Raw genomic sequence first — 26130 nt, forward strand, 5'->3', positions numbered from 1 at the left:
AAATATTCAGAAAGCTTTATTAAGGCTGTTATTTCTGGCAGATGTACTGCGCGCACTAACAGTTGGACATAATCACGCTGCGAATCTGGATTGAAGGAAGATATTTAAACGGGATTCCTCTGCCGTCCCTAAACCTTGGAGATTTGTTTTCAGCATTTTCTAGGTCTAGAAAAATGTTTGCACATTTTGTTCTTCTTTCTTTACTCCCTGTCCCTCATGTACGTAATTTTTTCCCCATTCATTATCCCTCCTTCCTACATAAATTTAAGTTGAATTTCAGTGTTTTACATTTTAAAATAAAAGCAAAGAACTGCAATGTTAACTGGAACGATGTAGTAGGAAGAGTCATGACAGTGGAAATAATCGTCTCATCGTTTGAGTTTATCCTGTATTTAGGATTTGCAGGCATTACAACAATAAAATCTGTGTAGCCAGAAAAAAACAGCACATTATTCAGCCAATATTTTCCAGAACTAACAGACACCGCGCCTTAATAACACTATTTACCCTGTTTTTCTTTTTTTTCCTGTGCATCTACTGACTTGGAAGCCTTTTTTTTTTCTAACAAATGCTCCAAATTCAATTCCTGTGACAATGAAGTTTGTAAGACGACATGCATTTGAGGGATTATTTCATACCGTGGGTGTCGGGTGATTGACAGAATGCGAAGCGTAATCACAAAAGATGTCAGCAATCGGTGACAGGTTCTGTTTGCGAGCGCATCTCTGCCCTGCGAGGCATTATTTATTCAGTCACAGCGCCTGAGTACGCTCACCAGTCTAATAGGAAGGCACAGATTTAAATATAAAGGCAGAAAATGGGAACGTGGGGAAAAAACAAGGATGAATATGAAGAATCAGGAAAGAGAGCTGTCTATTATTTAGAAAAGGAAGCAGGAATTAAAGCTTTTATGATCTATTTACAATGTGTTCAATGAATTTATTATCATAAATGATTAGTTAGATGGATGGAAAGAGGACCCACATCCTGGCTCAGAAATCTGAAACAGGCTGATTCTGGTGACAGTTTTTTGTAATTATGAACCAAATGAAATTAAAAAACAAGGATCTGACAACAACAACAAAAGAAACAGTGTGGTTCCAAATACTTGACCCAAGAATGAGTCGACCCCACATGATCAGAAAGAAACTATAAAAACATAGTATGTGCAAACATATTGCTAAAAATATTTACAGTAAACATTCATTCAGCTGAAAATATATGAAAAAGAAGCAACTAAGAATTTATAATGGAAAGGAGGTGATCATTTACAAGTCTAAGACAGTTCAGCACATTCCCTTTTTCTTTTTTGTAACAGATAATCTAAATATTAATAGCTAGTGCTAGAAATCTATTTATTGCAATAAAGCAACACGTCAGTTTATGCTACATAAATGTGGACAAAAACAATTTGCATTTTTAATACTTTTCTAGCAGGTAGCTTAGCCACTTAAGGCTAACATGAGGACTAGAAATATAAAAAAATAATAATCCTTTGGCAAGTTAATTCTTTTTTTATTCAACACAGCCAATATGGTATTAAAATTAAAACTAAAGGTGTAAAATGTAACTAGGATACCTAAAGGATTGAGTCTGAGATAATAAGCTGACATTTTTAAGTTTGATGTTTTTCTCCATTCACATAATTTCGATTTGAATCAGATCAGAAAACATGAATAGACGAACCGACCACCACTCCGCAGCTTTAGTTTCAGCTTCAGCCGCCACTTCACGCCAATCTTTGGGTTTTGCTCGCGTGTGAAGGCGGAGTGAAGCGGCTGCGAGGGACTGAAGTGGGTCGTGGGTAACACGTTGCTATGGCAACTGGCGTTCGCCGGCCCCAGGGCCAAGAAAACGCTTTCCCCATCCTTCTCTCGCTCTGCCTTTTTCCCCTCTCACCTCCTTCTCCTCACTTGTTCTAGTCGTTCTACACGTTCCCTCTTCTTTCATGGTTTTCTTTCTCATTTTATCACCCTTTTGTTTCGGAGCTGTCCATGAAAAGGCAATAAAAACAAGCACCCTTTCACTTAGCTGTCAGCCACAAATTGAGGTCGGCATTTAAGCGGGAAAACTGTCCCAATATAGTCCAGTATAGTGTCCTGAACTTCGCTTATCGTCTGTCAAATTCTGGGCCGCCCTGCCTCCTAACGTGAACAGAAAGCTGAAATCCTTCGGTGGAGACCGCCGAAAGTTATTTGAAATGATCTACGACACCATAACGTAACAGGAGCGTAACATAGTGTCTTGGTGATTAACTCCAGCTGGCTTAATAGAGCATGACGGCGACAAGCGGCCATATTTCAAAGAAAAGGAGACAGTAGAGCGAAGACAGAGGCAGCGAGGTATAAAACGAGGCAGATAGGCCAGCCTCGGTGTGTCACCTAAATTCTGCTCTAATGAATAGCCCATTGATTTCCATTAGGGCCGGCCGGAGCTGACCACTCCGGCCGGCCTGCTTCCCATTAGCGCACTTTTAAACCGAGGCTGACAGTCGCAGCCGGGGGGAGTGGAAGGATCGGATAGAGGGGAGAGTCAGGTCCGTCGTTCAAGAGGAACCTGTGAATTCATCCGTGAAGCAGCGTGGAACCAGGGGAGAGAAGACGGAGCTAAAAGCAGAAACACTAAAGCCCTTAAATAGCTCCCACGAAGGCGTGGGATTTGTCCCAAAAAGGCTCCCATCCTGTCAGATTACTCGCATCCACGACGGAAGATAAAAGAAATTCTTCATTTGCATTCGAAAGGAAGGATTTGCTTTTGTTTCCGTCTTGTTTCCAAAATAAAACGCTCAAATTTGCCTCGCTGTGGGTGATGTTTCAGAGCAGAATTGAGGACCCGTCGCTGTGCTGACCGGTGAGCCAGAGAGGCTGCGGCTCATCCGGAGGCCTCGGCCCGCTTCTCGGTCCAGATGTTCAGCTTCATCAGCTGGACTCCTCCACCAGCGCGCTTCCTTCATTAACATTAATAGGATTTGGGTCCGTTACGTAACGGGCCTCCGTTGGGTTACGTAAGGCAGGAGGAAGATGATGCTTCTTCAGATTTAAGGATGAGCTTTTATTATGACTCAAACTTCTTGAATCAACTTTGACAAGACTTCTTATCTGGATGTGGAAAAAAATTATCAAAACTGTTTGATGTAAACTATGCTTACACTGTGGAAGCCGGAACAACTTTTGATTTAAAAAAATAAATAATAAATAGCAAATGACCAAAAGTTCAATATTTAGCTCATCACAAAGGATGTTTGAGCTGATCAGCTCAGATTAATAAACACACAGCAACAATAAATGTAATAATTGCTAGAATTGTTAAATTTGCAGAGCGATTTGAAAGTAACAGTTACTACTTTATAAAAAAAAATAAAAAACATACTGATGTTTTTGCAGCTGACATTTTTTTTTATTTGAAAAGGCCATAAAACAGATAGAAATGTGGGTATTTTGGGCATAACTCTTGGTTAATGTGCATCAACAGGAATGAGTTATGCTTTTGACCTCCAGTGTTACTTTACAGAGAGAAAAGCAGTCAAACATCCTAAAAACTTAAATTTACTCAATGTTTAATTTGTATTATGTTGATAAAAATACATTAAATTGGAAAAAACAATATATATTACAATATAACTATACATTAGTTTACCAGTAGTAGGAGTATTTATTGCTTTTCTGTCTTAAAGTCAAAAAGCTGTTCTTGAAGTCATTGTCTGTCATATGAAGACGACACTGTTGATATGTTTTCCTGTCTTTCCCATTTTGAAAATAAGCAAAGAGAAAGGGACGGTGATGTACCATTTTCCCCCTGGAGGAACAGGAAGTCTTAGATTAGTAAAAAAAATGTTTTTAACTTGTAGACTCTTCAATATTTGTATTACCAGTAATATTAGAGAGATTTTATTCCCTATTTAATACATTTATTCAAATTACCATCTTTAGCAGGGGTGATAACTGTAGAGTAAATAAACCTCCATTTAGTTTGTATAGTGTTATAGATTGCTATTGCTCCCCTTGGGGATGCTTAAATCAATTGGCTCTTTTAAACCCATCAACAGCAACTGCCTGCAGGCCGTAAACTCTACCACGCCTCAACATTTAAATCCAGAGTTTCTCTGAGGTTTTCTCTTGCGTTTGATGTTAACCTTGAAGTTGTATTTTTCCATACTTCTGCCATCAGGTGTCACGGTGTATAGATGAAGGTCCATGCTGATAAAAGCCGTCAGCAGGTCCGGGCTCCCCGGTCGTGTGGATATTTGAGTGGATCTAATGTTTTCTTAGAGGCGAGGCGAGCTGTCGCGTAGAGTAGAAATCACGAAGGGCCACGACTGCCACCGAGTGCGTTGCTCACTGGCGATTGGGGCAGCGTGTCAGAACAGATAATGGTGTGCGCAGAGAGCCACACAGAGGACGCACGGTGGGTTCAGTCGGCATCAAAACCTGTGCCGACTTGTGAGCATCAGCTAGCTGGCAACTGGAGCAGGCTGTCATGGAAACAGCAACGTAGCCACACAAGATGGTTCATTTTGTCTTTTTTACTCCCAGAGTAACTTCCTGCTTTGCCACAGGAGTTATTTTTATCTCCTGAGTTGCATGTTATATAACATGCAGCTCTTGTATTTGGTGCCTTTTGTTCCCGATTTTTTGGGGGGGATGGGGGAGTAGGGAGGATTCTGGAGCAGGATGGATCTGCAGCACCTGTAGACCTCACACAGGAAGCTGAAAACAAATTCACTTATTCAGCATCGCAAAACAGGGATTTTTAATTTTTCATCAACCTTTGGGAAGTTCTACTGGCAAATTCACACATTTACTTCCATCTAAAAAAAAAAAAAAAGAACATCATGCATTTGATCACTTTAGCTCAGATTATGAGGCATTCTTAAACAGACAAGAAAAAAAATGTTACACAGAGGGCTTTTGTAGGTGGTGCAAAATTCAGCACTCCAACTCGCTGTGAAAGATGCTCAACATGCCTGATGCAGAGGATAAATAAGACCACTGAGCTTTGCAGCGAGTGTCGTCAGCAGACCTAAGCAAGTCACTATGGGATGTCAGCCTGCTTTCTTTGTTCTTTCTTATAAAAACATAACTGAAGCAGAGCTTCTTCTTCTGTTCCCCCCCCATCTGCCTTCTTTCATATCTGACCTAAATTCTTTGTTCTCAGATCCTCTTTAATGCTTTCTTAGCTGTGAGCTTTCTCGTGGCTAAATGCAACAGGAAAAGTGGAAACAGCCTGGCTCTTCGTCTCCCTCTGCAGGATGCTTCGAGTGCTGCATCAAGTGTCTGGGCGGGGTGCCCTACGCCTCGCTGGTGGCCACCATCCTCTGCTTCTCAGGCGTGGCCCTGTTCTGCGGCTGCGGCCACGTGGCTCTGACCGGCACCCTGACCATGCTGGAGAACCACTTCTCCAGGATCACCAGTGACCACGCCACCCTTGCCGCTGTGTGAGTCCTATACATCCTCTTCCCTCAACTTTGGGTTTTTCCTTCCTTTAAAACCAAGAATCCAATCCATAGTCCTGTAGTAGAATTTTTTTTTTCATTTTCCTTCCATGGAGATCATCCCTATTTCCTGCATATTTGATCTTTGTCATAAATATTCTGAGTTCATCCATCTGATCCACTGACAATTTCCTGTTAAAGGGCCTTTATTGTCTGATTTACACAAGTCCATCATCCTTATGATATTCACTTCCTGTTTAGACATTCTGCTTTGAAAAATGATGTTTCATGTACCCTAACATCCAGACCTAAATAACCACTAATAATATCAATCAGCAAAGCCTTAAAATGTGCTAAGCAGAAATAAACTTGACGCTATCGTTTGTTTGCCACATCCAGGATCCAGATCTTTCAGTACATCATCTACGGCATTGCCTCCTTCTTCTTCGTCTACGCCATTCTCCTGCTGGGTGAGGGCTTCTACACCACCAGCGCCATCAAGAAGGAGCTGCAGAGCGACTTTAAGACGACCATCTGTGGACGCTGCATCACTGCCTTCGTATGTTAAAGCCAATAAATGAGACATAGCTACTTCCATTTTGTTCTTTAGAATACAAAGTCACTATGGTGGCATAAAGATGTGGAGATGTTTTTAATCATGTTCTCTTAAGCTAGATTCTTGATTCACGCTTCAGCCTTCAGGGTTTCTTTGGCACAGTTTGTCCTTCCTTGTCTGATTAAGTTAATTACTGCAGATGTCCAGTTACATTAGCATGGAAGCAAAATGTGATGCATGAGTGGGTGGATGGTGAAGACTTTAAGTAAATATCATGAGCCTAATTCTTCAGTGCATCACAACGTAATAATAATATCTCATCTTCTGCCTCCTCCTTTCCTCGGTTCAGTTCATGTTCCTGACGTACATCTTCGCTCTGGTGTTTATCGCCATCTTCTGCTTCACGGCGATCCCGGTTTTCCTCTTCTTTAACATGTGGAACACCTGCGCCGCCATGAGATCTCCAGACTCCAACATCACGTATCCTGACTCCATCTGTGTGGATGTCAGGCAGTACGGTCAGTCGCTGATGCTTTCATTCACACTCTGGTTCTCTGGGAGGGTCGGTTGGTGTGGGTGGTCACCCCAGGGTGGCGCTCGGAGGTGGGGAGAGCTGCGAATTCAAGAGTCTTTTTATGCCTCGATTGCATCCTGACAGAGTTTTTTGTTGCAAGTCTTTATCAAGATTTCGAAGGTAAAAACTGACTTTCAGGATGAAATAATGGGGTTAAGACAATCTTAATGCTCCAGCTGGGGTTTGCCCTTTTGATCCAATTAAAGATGACAGATTTTCATTACAGTTACGTAGTATCAGGTGGGCTGGAGCTGAACCCGAGAGGCAGCAGGGTTATGAAAGCACGTTTTTGAAATAAAAACAAAGGCGCAATGCTTCTATTTAAGACTTAATATCCTGCCTTTGTAGCTTTAACCTCCAAAACCTCAGCTCTCAGAATCTTGCTAAGTTGAATACGTATTCAACTAACACAAAAACAATATCGTCAACCAACCATCTGAGAATGGAACGGCTGCAAATATGGCCGCCCTCCGACAATAACAAGGAGAGAAATAATCAGAGAAGTAGTTAGGAAGTTTTTTAATGTTTCTGGAGGAGCCACTGTAGAAAGAAAGCATTGTTTGCACCATGTAAAGGGCACTGCAAACATGTGCAAACCTTTTAGCCAACTTGCAAAACACAATATGTGGAGGAAGGCTAACACTGCGCATCCCCTTGATGACACCTTCTCCAAAGCAAAACATGCTAGTGCTAGCCTCAAACACCCTGTTTTGGTGCTAAAAAAAACACTTGAGACAAATGCTCTCCATCCAATTTGACTGAGCTTAAATTATTTTACAATGAACGATGAGTCAAAAGATGCAATACAAAATCCGGTGGTTAAAGTGTTGAAAATCGTCATAGCAAAAAAGTGCCATTTTGTTTTGATCCATTAAATAGCATCTGTGAGAAAGTTCAGGGGAAGGAATACTCTCCAGCAGCACGGGATGTTATATGCATCTCCTTTCTGAATATTCCATCTGCAGCTTCAGAGAGCGAATGCAAAACATGCACGGCTGCGTTTCTTCAAAGATGAAGAGCGACTCCTCTTGATCAAGGAGCTCAGAGAGAAGCATCTGATGTCAAAGCCTCTGATTTTCAAACCAGCAGGCTGGTAAAAATAATTGAAAAGAAAAAAAATGCAGTTTAAGTACAGAGAATCCAATTTTGTAGTTCTACAGTTCACTGTTTGATGGAACAATGTACAGTATTTGACCCACATCTGAAAGACAGCTGGCCGGACTATGAAGTAGGATAAGGATATGCTTCAGAATATTAACCTCAATTAGTGGGAGGCTCCAAATTATTGTCAGCTGATGCTAAAACTGAGGAGCGATTATAGTTCTTTGTGACTGAAACAAAGAGGCCAAATTACGTTGATAAATGATATTTTCAGCCTATATGATGAAATGAGGTGGAAATTCATTCAGAATAATGACCCATATTTTCCCAGCAGCAGCAGCAGCAGCCCCGTTTCCTTTAATCTTTCTCTGAGCCTCATTCAATATACTTCAATCAGGGGAAAAAAAAAAAAAGCTTCTTGTCGTTTGGTAACATTTCGTCTCTTTGATCCTGCAGGCGTTATTCCCTTGAACGCAACACCCGGGAAGGCTTGTGGATCCACACTGACAGATATTTGCAGCACCAGCGAGGTGAGTGGGTGTTGTTTTTTTTTTAATTTTCCACTTTTCTTTCAGTTTATTCTTGTATAACTTGCCTAAAATCCATTTTTTTTTCCCCCCTCTCAGTTCTACCTGTCCTACCACCTCTACATCGTGGCGTTGGCCGGCGCCGGAGCCACCGTCATCGCTCTGGTGAGCTGCTCTGATAACCCACCGCTCAAAATATGCACGTTGCCATGGTGTGCTTATCTGTTGCCACGGCAACCGCACCTCTCATGTAAATGTGTTGTACTATCAGCTGAAATCCTGCCCCGCGGCCTGTTATGCGAGTGTGTGTGTGTGTGAGCGTCTGTGTTTTACTCCACTGTGGAGGCGGACTTTTGTGTTTTGCATCCAGGGAAATGGAGATGCCAAAAAAATTAAATCATGAAACATCTCAACACACATTTCGCTGGGTCACCTACATGCCTTTTGCCTTTTGATCTTTTAAAGGAACAGTGTCATGAAAATGGACTGGCAGCATTAACATATTTCTTCAGCCATATAAGGAAATGGTTCTCACTGTGACTGCTTAGAAATTGTTTTGCTCAGATTAGGACATTTAAGTCAGAGCTATACCTTTTCTTTTTTTTTTTTTTGATCATTTGGCCAACTTTCTGTTTATAAAATCAAGAGTTTTCTTGATTTTATTAGCTTATTTTTTGCAGTAATAAGCTTTGGATGGGATTCATGGAAGTCATGGGATTAAACTAAGAAAGGTGGTTAATCTTATTTAGCTCTTAATTTAAGGAGGGTAATTACATTTTCACAGCTATTCAGGTTGTTTTGGATAGGTTTTTTTTAGCCTAATAAATGTATTTACTGTAGTTACTAATGACACTTAACATAATTAGGGAGAACAAGTAGATATTTCTATTTGTTCTCTGACGTTAAGTCCAGAACGTTCTTGTTCAATTGGCTCAGACACCAAGAAAAATCTGCCTTAGCTTTTCAGCTAGCTCTTATTTATGGCATGGTATTAATGTACAAAGTTCCTGTCAAACAAACCAATTCTTTTTAGTGTAGGAGGAAAATCCACGGATATCGGCAGGCATTTTATGATGACAGAAAACGCAACAAGCAATCACAATGAAAAAATAAAGACGTTTTTCTTACCTGGAAAACATCAGGTCAGCGCTTGAATTGGCAATATTTCTTGAACTCTCCATGCAGATTCATCAGGATATTTTTGTAGAGTCTTCACTCCTTGCGTTTCAGTGAGGACGTTGCCTAAAACACAGTGTAGTTACATCAGTGGGCTACTTATAATCAGACTCTGAGTTTTTGGGGGGTTTTGAGAATTTATTGAGAGGTTTGAAACTGTTTTAGAAAGGTGATGATAAGAGAAAGTAAAAGTTTAAAACAAACTTACAACAAAATTTTGTTTTTTTTCCTTTAGTTAAATGTGTAAAAATATTCAGACACCTTGAACTTTCCCACATTTCCTACAAACAATATATTTTTTTAAACACACTGCAGTCATTTTCATGGAGACCAAAATGTACTTTTGAGTTCTGAAATGTCCCCTCTGCTCTCAGATCCACTACCTGATGATTTTAGCGGCTAACTGGGCGTACCTGAAGACCGCCGCCTCCACGCATGACTACCAAGACATCAAGACGAAGGACGACCAGGACCTGGAGGCCGAGGCGCGCTCCAAGGACGGCCAGAACTCCTCCTCCTACTCATAAGGACAAAGCGTCCTCTCTTGCCATTGCTCATCTTCTCCCCCGAATGTTAAACCCATCCCTCAACACCTAGCACCCACCCCCAAACTCTCCCCTCTCCCCCCGACAAAACAAAACCACCTCGGTCATGTTCGGCAGCCCAGTCTCCTGATTCTCCATCCTCTTCCGTTTACCCAGAAGCGCTTTCCGCTCCGAGGCGCCAGCGCGCTCTCACTACTGGTAGGGGAAGAGGCTGGAGGGTCGGGAGGAGAGCAGCCAGGCCCCAGACGGAGGCGGCTGCTTCAGAGCGGTGAAGGCTCGCCCCGTCGGGTGTCGAGCTCAGGTACGGTACATTGGTTTTCGAAGCGCCTCCTCCTCCTCCTCTTCCTCCCTCCCTGTGCTTTTTGGGCGGCGGCTCGTGAACGTGGCCCGGCTGTGATGGCCTCGCGCCCTGAGCCAGCACAGCCTCTCGATACATAGCTCCTAACAACAACAACAAAAAAGAAGAAAAAAAAAACAGAATAAAAATCGAAAAACAATGTACACTGTGTGTTTCAGCCACTGGGAAACGCCACAGCAACCAAGTTCCTCTGTTTTTTGGTGTTTTATATGCATATATATATATGAATATGAATATATTGTGCGAATGTGTGTGAATGTTGTTCTTTTTTTTTTAAATACTCTGAAAAGTATGCCTGGTACAATTATGATTTGTATGAGTTTGGGCTCATAAATTCTTTTCTTCTTTTAGTTTTTCTTTCCCTACCACTTTGACTTTTTTTTTGCTATTGCCCCAAACATTGTTGCACTATTTAAAAACAAATTAAAATGGGGGAGAATAAAATCCCTTGAGCAAAACAAACCCTTTTTTTCCCCCCTCTAGGAATAAATGCATAAAAGAATGAAAAACCATGTAGTATCTCAAGGATTTCTGTGCATTTGAGTAAGTATATATAAGCGCTACTTTTCTTATAAAATTCGTTAACAGTTTATCTGCTTCCATGTCCTGGATTAAGTTTTCTTGCTGAGAGGTTATAAATATGGAACCAGTCCTCTCATCTGGCCGTGAAAGAATGCAAGGAAGCTCGCCAAATGTTTCTTTTTAAGACCATTTGATGTTTTTTCTTTTTGGTTTTTTTTTTTGTTACATTCATCACCAGCTGAAATAAAAGTCAAAGACGGCGCCCTCCACAATTACTGGCACCAGTGGCTAAAATGTCTACATTTTTTCTTTTTTTTATTATGTAGTATGGTGGCAGCATCATGCCATGGGGATGACGTTTTTTATTTAGTTATTACTTTGGCTGTACATGTGGGTAAATTTAGGTGATTTCAGGACTAATTTAGCTAAAGCAAATAGGAGTCTTTGTCAAATCACATTTATATATCGATGTCCACACTGTGGGTCATGGACCATTTTAGACACTTTGTGTGATTTTTTTGCTGTCCGCCAACAGAGAGGCAGAAGGACACTTGCTTTTTGGCACTGAATTATTAAACATTAAATGAAAAATGTTAGACATAGCAAAAAGAAATATAGATTTTTTTTTTTTGCTAATCGAAATTTGATTGCACTTTTTAAGGCAAGCGAGCAAACCCATTTTTATGTTTTTGTTTTTCCCTTTTCTAGACTATTTTGTTCATGTTATGAAAATACTGGATGTCCAGTTTATTGTTCAGAAGGCAAAATTAATTTCAAAACTTGTTTTTGTTTTAAGTTAGTTTTTGACTTTTTGGAAAAATGTCAGACACTTTAATTTTTTTTTTTCATTTATTTTATTAGAAACATTAGAGATAATTGTCGGGTCAATGATTTTGCAATTTTATTTTTATTTTCTACATCAGTGAATGAATGGTGCTCAAATGGACTTTTTCTAATTTCCTATGACAAAAAAGTTTTATTTTTTATTTCTTTACAACTTTAACAAGACTGTCTCTAAGTGTGGAGGGCGCTGCACATCTAGGTCTTAAAAAAAAAAAAAGACACACACCTCAGGTATCAAACCAAAATCCGACCTGTGTTTTATTTCCAAACATTTGCCATTTAAACTCTGACCTGATTACTGATCTTAATCCTGTGTGAATTCCACCCACCGGTTCCTCCTTTCAGGAACTAAATTCACCTGTAAATAGCAGAATCATCTCCACCCTCCAAAAAAGAACAAAACAAAAAAACTAAACAAAAAGGAAAAAAAATTGACCCACACCTCTTCCCATCCCCCAAAACGGGGAAAACACAATCCATGTTTTATTTCTGACATGCTCTTTTTTTAAATTTTTTTTTTTAACAAATATATGTAAACGTACCCTTTGAGAAATGTGTTTAGCACTCGAATACTAGTTCTGCATTTGATATACTAATTGTAATGTAACATCTTCAATGATATGTCGTGAGAGGGACACAGTTCAGTCATGATTATATGATGGATTTGAGGTGATTGTGATGTATACATTTTAAAATGTGAAGAAAAAATATGGGAATTATTATTTTTTACTATTATTATTATTCTCTTTATCCATTTTAGGCAGCTGGGTTCTTGTGGTTAAGTATTTTATGGAACATGTTTGTGCTTATTTTTAGCCAAATGCGTGACAAAAGTCACTTTTTTCTTTATTTTTTTGTCTATTTTCTCCTGTTTCTTTTGAATGCCATGACTCTCATACAAGCCACAAAGACTGTTTTGGATGTTTACACTGAATAAAACAAGTCAGGAATTTTCATACATTAATTTTATAACCAGATGTGTTTCAATAATCATGGCCTATATTCTATATTAACCATGACCGATTAGTTAACACTTAGAAAAAAAGAAAAAAATAGACAAGAGAAATTTTTGAACTTTGATGAGATGAAGCATGTCAGTATCGTCCATGTGCGCAGCTGTCTATTCTGTATAAAAAAGGACTATATTGCCATGTGTGTTATGTTGAATAAATATCTGTGCTTTGCCGCCAGGTTGATGTAAAAGGCAAAACTTCAATTTCCTATAAGCCGACGATGCGTGTCAGGGTGTTGTTGTTTCCTCGTTATTTGCATGAAGGAGACATGACTGTGTCTTTGCAGTTTTTCAGGTGATGTGTAGTCATTTGTACTGACAGCTATGGTAGGCGGTGTTTTGCCCCCTTCCTCCCTCCCCTCTCTCCGCCCCTGCTCTTTTCTAAAGAAAAACTCCATTGTACTTTGATGGCATTGTAGTCCCTGTAGGTGTTTCATTCTGGTTTTTCTTCTTTTTTTTTTTTTAAGTTGGAAATAGTTCTATGACTCCTCTTTGGTGATTTTTGTAACCTTCTCTAGTAAAACCGATATTTTTTATTATCGTGACGACTGTGTATTTTGCCTCTTTCTTCGATTTGTGACTTTTATGGAAAGTTTATAAAGTGAAAACAGGCGGGAGCTACAAAATGTGTCCAAGGTTCACTGCAAAAAGAAAAGCAAAAGCCCAACTTACAAGAATCTAACTATTAATTTAATAGAGGGAAGCTACTTTGACTCTGTTTCACAGTGTAAACGCTTTTGGATTCACTGTATACACCTTAAAATCTGAAATTCGCAGGAGACAACGGTTTTCAGATGCTTATTATTAAATTAAATAACATTTCTGATCACATATTTATGAAACCACAAATAATATTGAAAAATATACACAATGAACGCCAAATCCTTCTAATTATTGAATCCATTTTTGTTGTTGTTTGGTATCAAGTTAATGTCACTTTTTTTTTTACTTAGAAATCAAAGTTAAAATTTGTCCAAAACGTTGAATCTATGAATTTCATTATTGATTCTAATTCCATTATACTTTACATTGCATACTAGCACCAAGTATGTTGTTTTAAATTATCTTATATATTTACTAACTTCTCCTAACATACATATTTAATGTCAAATCTTCCAAAGAAAAATAAACATAGTCGATATTGTAAATTTCTTAGTACTAATCAGTTTTTTTTCCACTGATTTTCTTCCACTAACCAGTGGAAGAAAAACTTAAGCATTAATCTATGAGTTATGCACATTCTTCTGAGCAGATTTTTACTTTTAGCCACAAAAGTATCTTTACAGAAGGAATGACTGATATTTAAACTTGCTGATTTTACATAAATTACCTTTGAAAAGTAAATGGAAGTTCAGAATTTTGACTTTATTAAAAAAGTGCCTTTTTAAAATGAACTACATTACAGAATTACCTACGAGTTTGTCTTATTTTTCTGTTTGCTCTTAATTGTTCATTTTTATTTAATAATAATTGGTATTTATCAATAAAATAGACAGAAAACAGCTCTTCCGCGGGGCGTTTTAGCTTAAAAAAGCAAAACGAGTCATTTGGTTTTGTCGCTTTTCGCATCTTTCCTACCGATAAATCTGTGACTCAACTTGACCAAATCTCTCAACAGGAATAAAGTACAAATCTCTTGTTTAAAACTTTATCTACTAAAGCAAAAGTAAACTTACTTTTTAATCCTCTAGTTGTTTTCTTCCAGTTTCCTGACGACGTCACCGCCACTTCGCCTAATTGCTGCCACTTGTGTTCAAACATTGTTTTATCTGTCGATGTCCAGCGGATTTTATTTAAAATATCAAAAAGTTACACTAAAACGGGGCGGGTTTTGTGACATAAATGTCAGAAAATTACAGAATGTTTAATTTAATTTAAGGCACGTGCTATATTAGCCGCTCTTTATTGGCTAATCTCTAGAATTAGTCACCCTTGTTAAAAGGAACCGATTGTTTTCATGGTTCCTTTTAATTCTACAATGAAGCTTTACCATTTAGAGCTAAAACGTTGTCTGTGTTTCTGATAATGCAAAAATAAGGCTAAAAAAATCTTCCGATTTAAAACAGATTTTAACTTGATTTGAACATGAACTTCGTAAAACAGTGGCGCAACCATGTGGACGAAAAGGGTACTGCACAAAAATAAAACGAAAGCAAGTTACCTGAATTGTTATACAAATTTGAGTCAATGGTAAGTTGTTCGGTTCATAATGGGGTAAAATGTAGCTAAAACCCTCATACTTGAGAGATATGAAAGTTGTTCGCTTTATATTGGGCTATACTGTAGCCAAAAATCTCATATTTTAAAACATAATTTCACTATGAGTTATTGAGAAATGAGAACTCTGGGCTTCTATGCAGTTTTTTTTATACAAATACAAGACAAGAATGATAATTTTAGGAGAGAATAAATCTAAATTCAGTGGGTGTCCAAGTGTTAACGTCAATCTGAGCACTACTTCTGCAATTATGAGCACAAAATAATCTCAACTTCTGTTTTTGTAGGCATCAACATATTTTAATCACAGTTGTTTTGGTCTTAGTCGCTTCCCTGATACAAACAGAAGAGATAACCTCAGTAGATGTGAACCAAACGTAGTGTAGTTTTGATTGTTGAGCTAAAACTTGACATTAAAATGTTGATCCAGGTTTAAGCATAAATAGTAGCATGCAGAACTGTACAGTTTCAACAGTGAAAAGGCCCAACCAAAACCCTGGAGTCCCTCAGGTTAACAGCAGCTGGGCTCAGGGTGAGGCGTCTTCTGCAGGTTCACTGTGTCAGTCTGAATCAGGTGATCGTCTCTATCTTCAGACACCATAATGCGACGCACCGCCTCCTCAAAGGCCGACGTTACATTTGTCGCGTCCTTGGCGCTCGTTTCGAAGTACGGGTGCCCTCCGTTTTCCCGGCACCACCTGCGGGCTTCCTCCCCGGACACCTGGCGTTCGGGGACGTCCAGTTTGTTGCCCAGCACCACAAATGGGAAGCTGTCGGGGTCCTTGACGTCAGCGTAGTAGGCGAACTCCTTCTTCCAGTTGGAGAGGTTCTGGAAACTCTGTCCGTCGTCCAGACTGAAGGTGAGGAGGCAGCAGTCGGAGCCACGGTAGAAGGGCGTGCGGAGGCTGCGGAAGCGCTCCTGTCCCGCTGTGTCCCAGATCTGCAGGGTGACCCGTCGCCCGTCCACCTCCAGCTCTTTGTTGAGGAACTCCACGCCTATCGTGTGGAAGAGGTGCGAGTCGAACTTGTTGGTGACGTAGCGGTTCATGAGGGACGACTTGCCAACGCCGCCGTCGCCCAGGAGGATGACCTTCAGCAGAACGGACTTGGACATCATGGCTGCAGTGATGTGGGATGTAAGGGGTTGGACACCAAGAGGCCAGACAGGAGTTCTGAAGACACCAAAACCAGAACCAGGAGTTGGACCTAAAGGAGAAGAAGGCATCCAGTTACCTTCACGTACAACCAAATAGCCAAATGTAATACTCTACTACATACAACTGTATTTTACATGAACATTAGGACTTTATATAGGTACAACAGAGAAGTAAGGTATTATCTAAAATGCATTCATTTAAATAACATGTCTTTTTACTTCTTTTATTTTATTACTTTACTTCCATAATTGCTTTTTCCTGTTCTTTTCTGTATCAATAAGAAGATATTCCTAGCTGGAAAGCAGTTTGGAAACCAAAGCAGAACTACTCCTTTCTTTTTTTCTGACTGATTTTTCATAATTTCTCATTAAAAAAAAAAGAATCAAGCAAAACAAATGCTTGGTATGTTTGACCTTCAACAGAAAGTTTAGATAAGGACAAACTGCTTTCACTTTATGGTTTACCATGTTACATTAACTACTGACATGTTTCCTTTCACTCAACCAGACCAGATAATCCTATTAACAGTCCAGATTTTACATTAGCCACACATATACACTGTGTGTAATAGGTTAGGCATGAAATAATCCGTGTGGTGCATCACATGAATACTGATCACAAGATCTTTGAGCGTGCCACGAGTATTAAAAAAAAAAACTCAGCAGTGGGAAACTACTTCTTTCCTCTGAGCAGAACCTCTAAAGAAAAAGACGGATCAGAACCGAAACATTTTACAAACGCCTGCGTTAACTGTGGAAAACTAATAAAGTGGTTTAATGCAATCATTTAATTACTAAAGGTTGTTTAAGGACACAAAGACGGGATAAAAACTAGAAAATCAATGGACATGATGAGGAGCAGACAACTGTTAAACCAGTTTAAATTCATTATGACCATTTTAAACCAGATAGAAAAAAATGTGAATGATTTTAATTATCTTTAATTATCACATAAAGATGCATTTAAGTCATTTAAACCAGCAGTTTTTGATCATAACAGTTCAACAAGGCCATAAAACTCTCATGTTATAATAGCTAAATATATACAGAAAATCTAAAGTAATTCTGAAGACATTTTGAAGAACTAAATCTGTGTAAAAGGTCAGATTTGAGGTGCTAGCATATGCTATGCTGCTAACTTGACAGCTGTCCAACAAACACTCATCGGCACCCTGGATAGGTTGCAATAACAGATCACTACTAAAACAGCTGGTATTTTCCACAGGCCTGTATCCAGCCATATAAACAGAAAGCTGAGTGGAAGGAAAAAGTGTTATGCCACATTTTTTAAACTGGTCCAGTGTGGAGCTTCCAGTCAGTAATGACTGTGGAGACACATCATCAAGACCTCTGTGTACAACCCAACCGAAGAGATAAACTGAAGGCCCATAAAGACAAAGAGTCACATGAACTGGCAGCAGAACGAATACCAGTGGGTAAATGATCTCTTTGTCTTGGAACCTTGAAATCTGCTGCTGCTTCTGTCATTTCCTGTAGAGACAGAAGCAGAAGCAGAAGTGCATGGCCTCTTGTCATGTGCTTCTTTCAGCAGCTTCTGTGTAACATGACTGTTGTTACTAAGCTGGACGCGTGACTGTAACTAAACCCTGGTTAAACCCTCAAAATGCAACAAGGCTGGTTTCATTTTTAAACCCAGAAAACTGCAAAGTAATGATTAACCCACCAGAATCAAGGTTAAAGCTCAGCTTACAGTTTCAAGAGACATGCCTCTGATTCGACATGTGATTGTTTTGAACTGTTTATGAGGAAGCGAGCCGTTTAATGACACTTTAAATAACTTGGCTAAGTATTTGAGGTTGGAAATCCCTTAAAGATTTTTGTTGTTGTTGGGGTTTGTTTTGCACAGGCCCCCAAAGTTAAATGGGGCCCTAAATGGATGTTGATGTAAGAGCTACCAGCACCACAATTTTTAAGTCTTTCTTGATTGGTGAATTTAAAAAAATATACTGTTTTATGGCTAACCAGTGAACCTGTGAAGCAGTTAGCTGTAAGATTAAAACCGTAATTAGTTTGTGTTTATGAATTTAAAATACTTCTTTATATTTATTTTAAAATCAAGAGTGGATAAAAAACATTACCTTGGCAGTTTCACCACAGTATAAGCAATAATTTATTTAACAACCATTTAGAAACAATTTTAAAAATTAAAATGCACAATACAATTTAAATGTTACGAAAAGTTGCCTCACTCTGAAAAGCAACTTGAAAGAAAACAGGATCTGAAATCTGTATTGTGCTCTTGGCTGACCCCAGCTGGCCTGGCGGGACATAACCAGAAATATAAGTTGCTTCTGCTTCAGACCGGCTGTTCATACAGACAGCAAATTCATTTTTGTTAAAAAATTATGTGCTAAAATAAACTAAATCAAAACCAACAAATTATGACTTCAAACCTAACAAGTTATTGCGAGTTAATATTTTTGCCACAAATGATAAAAATAAAGAGACCGTCCGACAGTGGCAGTTTCATCAAAAGCGATCACGTCACGTTTACGACTTCATAGATTAAAACTTCAGGAAGAGTCCCATTTAAACAGTAGCACACAATATCCTCTTCCTCAGTAATGTACCTGTTCCTATGGGGCTGACCGCAGGCTTCCAGCGGGTTACATCCTCCTGTTTACCCCGGCAGAGCGCAGTTATCCAGCGCCGACATGGTGCTCCGTGTGGCCCCGCTGCTGTGAAGCGCAGGAGCGGCTGATGACGCTCATATGACCCGCTGACGGTCACGCCCGCCTCCTCTCTGATGCGGGAACTTAATCCGATGCACACGTGGCGTGATTCACATTTTGTGGTGGGGGAAAAAAATTTTTAGAACAGTCATAATCTCGTAATTTTTCAGTTATGATAAAAGCAGAAGTAAAATTACAATAATTTAGAAGCGCGAGATAGTTACGTTTATTCCAACTAGTTATAATATAACCTCATTTTCAGAGGGCCAAACCTACTGGATTCAAAGTAAGTAATCTGAATTCTAAAAATGTATTTTTCTTTAAATTCACCAAAAAGTGTTCTACATACACATATGTATTTTTCTTTACAGCTGGTAAAACAACTGCTATTCACTTTAAGTGTTCCAAATATATGAAACCAATTTGAAAACATTAAAACATTATCATTAAAATAGATGTGAAAATTATGAAATAAAGAAATCACCCAAGCAGTTTTTAAATGTTAATTTCATTTATCAAGGGAGAGAAAAAAAGTCTTTTAGAAGCTCATTTGTCTTATTCATTTTTCAAAATACAAGAGAATCACAAATATCACAAATATCAACTCATAAATTTGTCGGTATTTTTCAAAATAATTTTTCAGCAGTTTTGCAAACTAATTCAGTAAAATAAATAAATATGAAATGTATTTAGGCTTTAACGTGGGACGCAACATGTACATTACACTACAAGTTTGGAAAACATCACTTGAATCACTGCAAACCAATGTAACGTGTTAAATGCTACAATATTAATATCAGTTTTCCGCATGGTGATCTTTGAGAGATTTTGGCCATCATTCCCTATTTGATGCTTCTTGGAGCAATAACACGACAAGCCAGAGTGACTCAAAGGATGAAATCCTTTATTCAACAAAATAACTGAGATCTTTCAAAAAGCAAACAGAGATGAAGGGCAGAGAAACACATAAACTGGCAGGAGTGGCGGCGCATTCTCTGCCACGAGTCGGTCCTGATCGTCCTCAGGGCTCGAATATCATGTGTCTCATTCACTGGATTCAGTTTGCTGCAAATGAAAGGAAAATGAAAGGGCAACTATCAGAAGCTTTTTTTGCTTCCATTTTTATAAGGGATTTGCACACACAATATGACCCCACAGAGGGTGCATATGTTTTTTGTGGCAGCATCATACTGCGGGAATGGGGAAGCTGGTGACATGATGGGAAAATGGGTGGAGCTAAACACATGACAGGAGCGAGAACACAGCCTGTTGAATGTGACAGGTAGCCAATCAGAAAGCGTGGTGACGTAAGCGCCGCGCTTTCTAAAAATTTAATTTTTATTTAATTATTTCTTGAGCGGCCCGGGGTGGGGGACCACTGGTTTAGATCACACGTTAGAATGGCCCAGTCAAAGTCCAGACTCAAAAACGTACTGACAAAAACAAATTGTCTTCCATTTTAAAATCATGTCAAATAAAATCACAACAATATACACCTAAGTATGTGGAATAAAGTAGATTATTTGGCTCTCTACCCAGGGCGTGATGGACTAATGGATGTCACAGGGCCAAATTAAAAGCTGTTGTGACTTTTTGTAGATCAATACTGCTGTTTGAAAGTTTTCACAAAGATATCCTTAAAATATATATTTTAAGTAATATAGTAATATCCAAAAATATTTCCTTGTTCATGTTTCTGATAAGTTATATAATCAGTTTTTCTTTGTGTGTGTGTGTGTGTGTGTGTATTGTGCTTCATTTGTGTAAGAAGGAGGGGCTTACTTTGGGCACCATTCATAGAAGAATTTGACAAAATGTGAAAAGTTCAAAAGTATAAACATTTCCTCCAGGCTTTTTAATTCACAAAGCTTGACAGGAAGCTGTTAGCAATAGCAGCCACTGTTCAGAATATAAACCACTGAAGGGCTATTAGGCCTGGAAGAGGCAGGAAATGAATCAGTAAGAATGTGATGACTGACTCTTTAAAACTCTGCTTTAGCAAAGATGAAGCGGCACTTTTTGGACTTTTAAACAAGCAGGCAAACTTGTTTAAACTTTATGCAGAAGTTAAAAGAAAAAAAGAACTGCTTTTATTAACTTCCTCACCAGAGCATCACTAGATAGTCAATGTGGCTTTTGGATTCAGAGGCACACCCAGGCGTTGTGGTACCACTGCTGACCACACCCACTGCAGGTAACAAAGGTCATGGCGTCCTCGTCAGGGCCGCCACGCCTCACCCACGCAGGCAAAAACAGGGCACCTCTGGACACTTGTGTCATCCTGCAGTCTGATCCTCCGCATCGTTTGCAGCGGACCTTCTGCGTCGGCGTTCCCTCCAGTCCTTGGGGAAGCTGCCTCTCGCTCACAGCCCTGGATGAGTACTCCTCCCGAAGCTGCCGTAGCTCAGCATTGGCCATCTCCTCCACAGACATCCGGGCGAAGGACTCTGGCACCAGGGAGCCGCTCAGGAGGCCCTGGCGTAGATGACTGTTTTTGGGATTCCTCAGGTTGGCCACCTTGCTCCTCACGCAGGCTTTGTATTTGAGGTGCTTGGTTTTGTGGAGACGGTGGATGTGCCTCTCAATGCTTTCCGCCAGCTCTGCTGCCTTGTCTCCATCGGGAGGTTCAGGGTGGAGGGCAGAAAGCAGGAGCTGAACACATTTGGTTCTCACAGAGTCAGAAGAGGGAGACGTTGTCTCTCCTGTGGGAGTCTCACATTCCTGTCCTGATGCTCTCTCCTCCTTATTTCCACCCATTTGTGCTGAATCTTTGGAAACCCCCCCATCCTCTGTTTGTCCTGAAGGAACAGCATGGGAGTTTCCTGAGTTTCCCTGCCATTCACTACCGTACTGTCTCTTCCACCTCGACAGCAGACTCTTCACTGTTTTCCTCACGCTGCTCTCCCTGCAGGTTTTTAGGAGTTTATAAAGCACTTTGACTATGTCCGTCATTTCCAGCTGCTCTGGAGATATATCACATCTATCAAGATCCCCAAGCAGAGTTGAGATGCTCCCAAAGCTTTGCTCTGCAGCTAACTTCTCTATCTGCAGAGCACAGTGGACTATTTCCTTTGTTTCCATTGTGTCTGTAGACGGACGAAGCTGAGAATGAAACAATACAATGTTACAATGAAACAAAACAATACAAACAGCTAATCTCAACAGATCAGGCAATAATATCTGTATAAAACCACAAATACTACATGTCGGGTTCCTCAAGGCTCCGTCCTCGCCTCCCCCTAACTATTATTAAAGACGATCACAACATCTCTTTTCACATCTGTGCCAGGATGTAAAGAGTATCCAAAACATAATAAAATTAACCATCATCCTACATGGTGTTGCCACCATTTTGGCTTTTCCTGTTAAAACAGGATACAGAGAAACTGGCGGATGCTTTTATTTTCAGTAGGTTGGATTGTTGTCGCAGTGCCTTAATAGGTGTCTGTAAATATTAGACCAAATTGCTGCTGCCAGAGACCCAACACCAACCAGGGAAATGGATCATATCCACCTTGAATCACTGCCTTCCTGTTTGCACAAGCAGAGATCTTAAACTTTCAGTTTATCTGTGAAGCACAGCAAATTAATGAGTTTCTTTTACATTTTAATATTCCCCTCATTCAGCTAATGCATACATTTTACTATTACCTATTGAAGTTATTTCTACTCTTTAATGTAACTCTATTGAATTTACTTCTCTTATTTAGAGGTAAACATTGAATTCAGGAATGTATCTATAGTGCTACACAAATGTTGCGTTTTAAAATCTAGAAACAAAATCTATAAATCTGTTTGGAGGCATTTCTTCGTCCATGGTGTGTATATGTTTTTTTTACACACTAACTAACAAATGTTTCGGTTATATTACCTGGCTTTCTTCATGGTTTGCTGCCTTTTCCTGTGAACCGTATTCCAGAAAACGTCTGTATGGGAGCAGCCATGTTGTGTCTGTAAAAACAGAAACCCAAAACATTTAACATTAATTTACCACTAGATGGAGCTGTAGGCTCATTTCACTTTAACAATAAAAGTTGTAGGCTGAGTTGGTAAAATGCGTTGTAATGTGGATATTATGCTCAGTGGACCAATTTGGATTAAGTACACAGTCAAAAAGGAGCTTTTCATTGTTGGAACTGTAATTGCAACCCAACAAAACCTTGATGCCTTGTTTTCTTTTTGTTATTTGTCCAAATATGTGCAGAGAGATTAGAGCTTTTCCAAAGGGATTTACGTGTGTGCGTTCAGGTTCTTCCCACAGCTCAAAGGTTTCTGTTTACCTTCTGTGTAAGCAAAAACTCGGTAGGATTAGTCATGCTGCGGGATGTGTGCAGGCATCAACTAAATAATGTGGCCAATTAAAAAAAAGGAGATAATGTGCCATTATCTATAAGGAAATGAGTATAACCTCGTTTACTCTGGATAAATACGACCATGTTGGAGACATCCGCGTGAACCTAGGACCAAACGTTTGAAACCAGCATGTAGAAACACGCATCTGCCTTACACAAGCAGAAAACAGGCCTCTAGATAGGAATTCAAAAAGGTATCTCACAACAAGACGAGGCATGTCTTTAGGCCGTGGCGCAATAATATGTGATGAAACAGAAAGATGATTGAGTGTTTAGGATCCTCTGTGGTCTGAGATGTTTCTGTGCGAAGCGTTTGCACGTACTTGTTCCTAAACTCTTAAGACCGAGTTTGATGAAATCTTATATTTGGGAATATAAAGCAGAGGAGTCAGACGGCCAAAAGGCAGGTATTCAGTAATATGAAGGTAAAGGATTGCATGGAAACGAGCGGAGGATAAAAGCCAAGTGTTGCAAAACATCCATGTTTTATTGAGTTGGCGCAAACCCAAAAGCCTTCTGGGTAAAAAAAACACAACTCATGTACCTCATTTCACATCAGACCTGCAAAAATAAACCCAGAAAGACTTTAAAACCACCATTCTGAGCATGGATGCTAACAGTTTGCAAGAAGCTAACGGACATTTAGAAGGAAAACGTTTAATTTGAAGTAAGGAAAGAATTGAGTTGAGCTTCTGGCTGACTGTTCCTTAGCTGCGGTTGAGATGTTCAGCTCTCATTTAGACATTGAGGCTTGACTCCCCCATGCAACCCTGACCACTGTCTCACTCTGGCCAATCTATTTCTCTTCAGACAACAAGCTTTTTTCCTTCTGGCACAAGAGACTAAATACCATAATTTTGCTTCTGTCACTAATAGGGTAACAACTTCCCACATTTTTCAGCTTCTTTTTGCATTCCAGACACTAATGCAGAGGTGACTCATTGTTTATCTGGAATTAATCGCACATTGAAAGCTAATGACAGTCCTGATAGGAATCATATATCTCACAAGAGACATTTTAGGAAAGCAACTTCTTCAACGTGTCGTTTTACGATTTTTGATGGAGCTGAAACTCTAAGTTTTGCACTCAAGTGATGAAAAATGCTAGAAAAAAAATATTTGAAAAATCTGCATGTAAGGTTGCAATGTAACATAGATGAGCTAGATGCCAAAAACCACACACTTACATTAAAAATACATAAACAGACCGACATCACCCGTGTTTACTTTGGATTAAAAAATTGGTTTTCAGAATTCCTGCAGCTCCTTCCAGTGCCAGCGGAGGGCCCTGAGGGAAAACCAGTCCAGCGTCTCTGGTTAATCGCTCCAGGCATCTCAAGTCTTCACCCAGCAGCCCTCAGAGATCCAAATGGAAGTCAGCGCTTCCAGGAAGCTCTTAGCAGCGTTAATGTTTAAATTTCCAGACCAGAGTGAGCACGCCGAGGCCGGGAAAGTGCGTCGTTACATCTTAGAGGTTTTAAGGGGATTTTGTCAACTTCTCAGTTGCCTGAGGGCCTTAAACTTTACAGTTGACATGGGTGGGGTTCTTCAGCATCACATGTATGTATGATAAACTAAAGCAAACCGATTCGGCTGTTAAGCGCGACGTTCCTGCAGCTTTTCCTCCAAGCTGCACATGAACGGAATTCCCCCCAAAAACACTCATGAGGCTCCTTGGATCTTATCGAGTAATTTCACTCTGACCTGTTTGCACTTGTTCTTTCCTTATCTCAGGGAGTGGAATTTTACCAGCACGCCGCCGTCGTGGCGACAGCTCGCCAAGAGGTGGCGCTCTCTGCACTGCCAAGGATCCAGCAGAGATGAATGAGGAAGTGCTGTATCACATCCTGCCTTTGTCTCCACCTCTTTGCTAGACCACGCCACATATGATGGCATGTACGCATGAACACACACACACACACTCACACACACCCGCACATTACCCCGCCCTGAGCTTGAGAAATCCAGGGGAGGAGGGAAGCTTTCTTGTTAAAGAGATCAGCTCCTTTATGAGTTGACAATCATGACATCTTGGCAAGTCTCTGCCAGCTGCCCCGACCCTCCAACCTGAATCTCCTCCACCCCACACACACCCACATGCATACCAAGTGCACAAAAGAGCAGTGAAAAAATTTGCTGCGGCCATTTTCATCAAATTTAAATCCACACGTTTAGTGTTCAAGCTGGAGCTTTGTTGGATGAAAATACAAACAGTCAAAGTTCTTTCAACAGTTTAAACGAGACAAATGTGTCTTTTGTTTTCAGCTAACATGTGGAGGGCAGGTTCTGCAGCTGCTTCCTGATTGTTCTGGCCAAACGTCCAAAAATGTGTTTTGCAGTGTTCGTCCCTGACCTCTCAAAAGCACAACAGTAATCTCACCAATCTCACTTCTGGTTAAACATGGCAGTAGTCAAACCGTTCTTCACATCTACAGTAGATTTCAAGGTTTGTGAGTTGTTGTTTTTTTGCATGTGAAATTTTATTGTAGCGACATCTGAAATGTTTTTATTAATGCAAATGCTGTAAAAAAAAAAAAAAGATTGTAAAAAGTGGCAGTATTTCTTGTCATGCCATCTACTCAGAGGTGCAGGTTTTGCAAAAGCGCACATGACAAAAAAGAGAAAAAAAACCTGTGGTTTTTAGTGCTGCAAATGCAAAATCAACCCCTTAGTTGGTTACTTAAATGCTTCTGACAGGGTGTGTGTGTTCGGAAGTGAGCGTGTGTGTCGTGGTGCTGCTTGGTTGGCTGTTGCCCTCTTTGTCACACCCGCCCGCCCCCGACCTTTAAGACCTTGACTGTGATCGCAGACGACTGGAGTGGAAGGGGTTTTCTGCAGGATTCGCCTGTTTAGTCTGACACCCTGCAAGGTTTTTTGACACTTCTCGACTTTTTTTTTTCTTTCTATTCTTGGGGAGTGGCAGGGGAGACGAAGTGTCACGAGCTTTTGAGATTTGCACTTATTAGCAACCCCGCTGCGCCTCGGGCAGGAAACGAGAGTCCCCAAAACACCAGAACGCTAAAAAGCAGCCACCTTTAGTAATGTCCGCTGTGATGCCGCCCTTCTT

The 26130-nt window shown here is 40.0% G+C and overlaps 3 protein-coding genes across 5 annotated transcripts in view; 1 reads left to right on the forward strand and 2 right to left on the reverse strand.

Moving 5' to 3' along the window:
• Positions 1-13190, forward strand: part of LOC102216532 (neuronal membrane glycoprotein M6-b-like) — a 29190-nt gene extending 16000 nt beyond the window's left edge. Inside the window, exons 2-7 of the mRNA XM_005812205.3 lie at positions 5248-5434; positions 5831-5990; positions 6337-6505; positions 8119-8192; positions 8289-8354; positions 9740-13190. Coding sequence (XP_005812262.1) covers positions 5248-5434; positions 5831-5990; positions 6337-6505; positions 8119-8192; positions 8289-8354; positions 9740-9892 — 809 coding nt within the window. The 3' untranslated portion in view covers positions 9893-13190. The remainder of the gene's footprint in view (positions 1-5247; positions 5435-5830; positions 5991-6336; positions 6506-8118; positions 8193-8288; positions 8355-9739) is intronic.
• On the reverse strand, positions 12424-18762 carry LOC102216793 (ras-related protein Rab-9A-like). Its single transcript, XM_023329455.1, has 2 exons — positions 18610-18762; positions 12424-16068 (listed from the first exon to the last, which is right to left on the reverse strand). Exon 2 carries the CDS (start codon positions 15977-15979, stop codon positions 15374-15376), a length of 606 nt encoding a protein of 201 aa, XP_023185223.1. The 5' UTR covers positions 15980-16068; positions 18610-18762; the 3' UTR covers positions 12424-15373.
• A 484-nt stretch (positions 18763-19246) lies between these two features.
• On the reverse strand, positions 19247-24957 carry tceanc (transcription elongation factor A N-terminal and central domain containing). 3 transcript variants are annotated; one of them, XM_005812220.2, is made up of 4 exons: positions 24251-24743; positions 22583-22662; positions 20818-21813; positions 19248-19776 (listed from the first exon to the last, which is right to left on the reverse strand). In XM_005812220.2, the coding sequence occupies exon 3, from the start codon at positions 21790-21792 to the stop codon at positions 20854-20856; it is 939 nt and encodes a 312-aa protein (XP_005812277.1). In that variant the 5' UTR covers positions 21793-21813; positions 22583-22662; positions 24251-24743; the 3' UTR covers positions 19248-19776; positions 20818-20853. The 3 variants fall into 3 exon arrangements, with proteins under 3 accessions (XP_023185222.1, XP_023185221.1, XP_005812277.1); XM_023329454.1 differs by lacking the exon at positions 24251-24743 and adding an exon at positions 24768-24957 and having other exon boundaries at positions 19247-21813; XM_023329453.1 differs by having other exon boundaries at positions 19247-21813; positions 24251-24742.
• Positions 24958-26130: the final 1173 nt, after the last annotated feature.

This window comes from Xiphophorus maculatus, chromosome 24, assembly GCF_002775205.1.
Source record: "Xiphophorus maculatus strain JP 163 A chromosome 24, X_maculatus-5.0-male, whole genome shotgun sequence".
Classification (NCBI taxonomy): domain Eukaryota; kingdom Metazoa; phylum Chordata; class Actinopteri; order Cyprinodontiformes; family Poeciliidae; genus Xiphophorus; species Xiphophorus maculatus.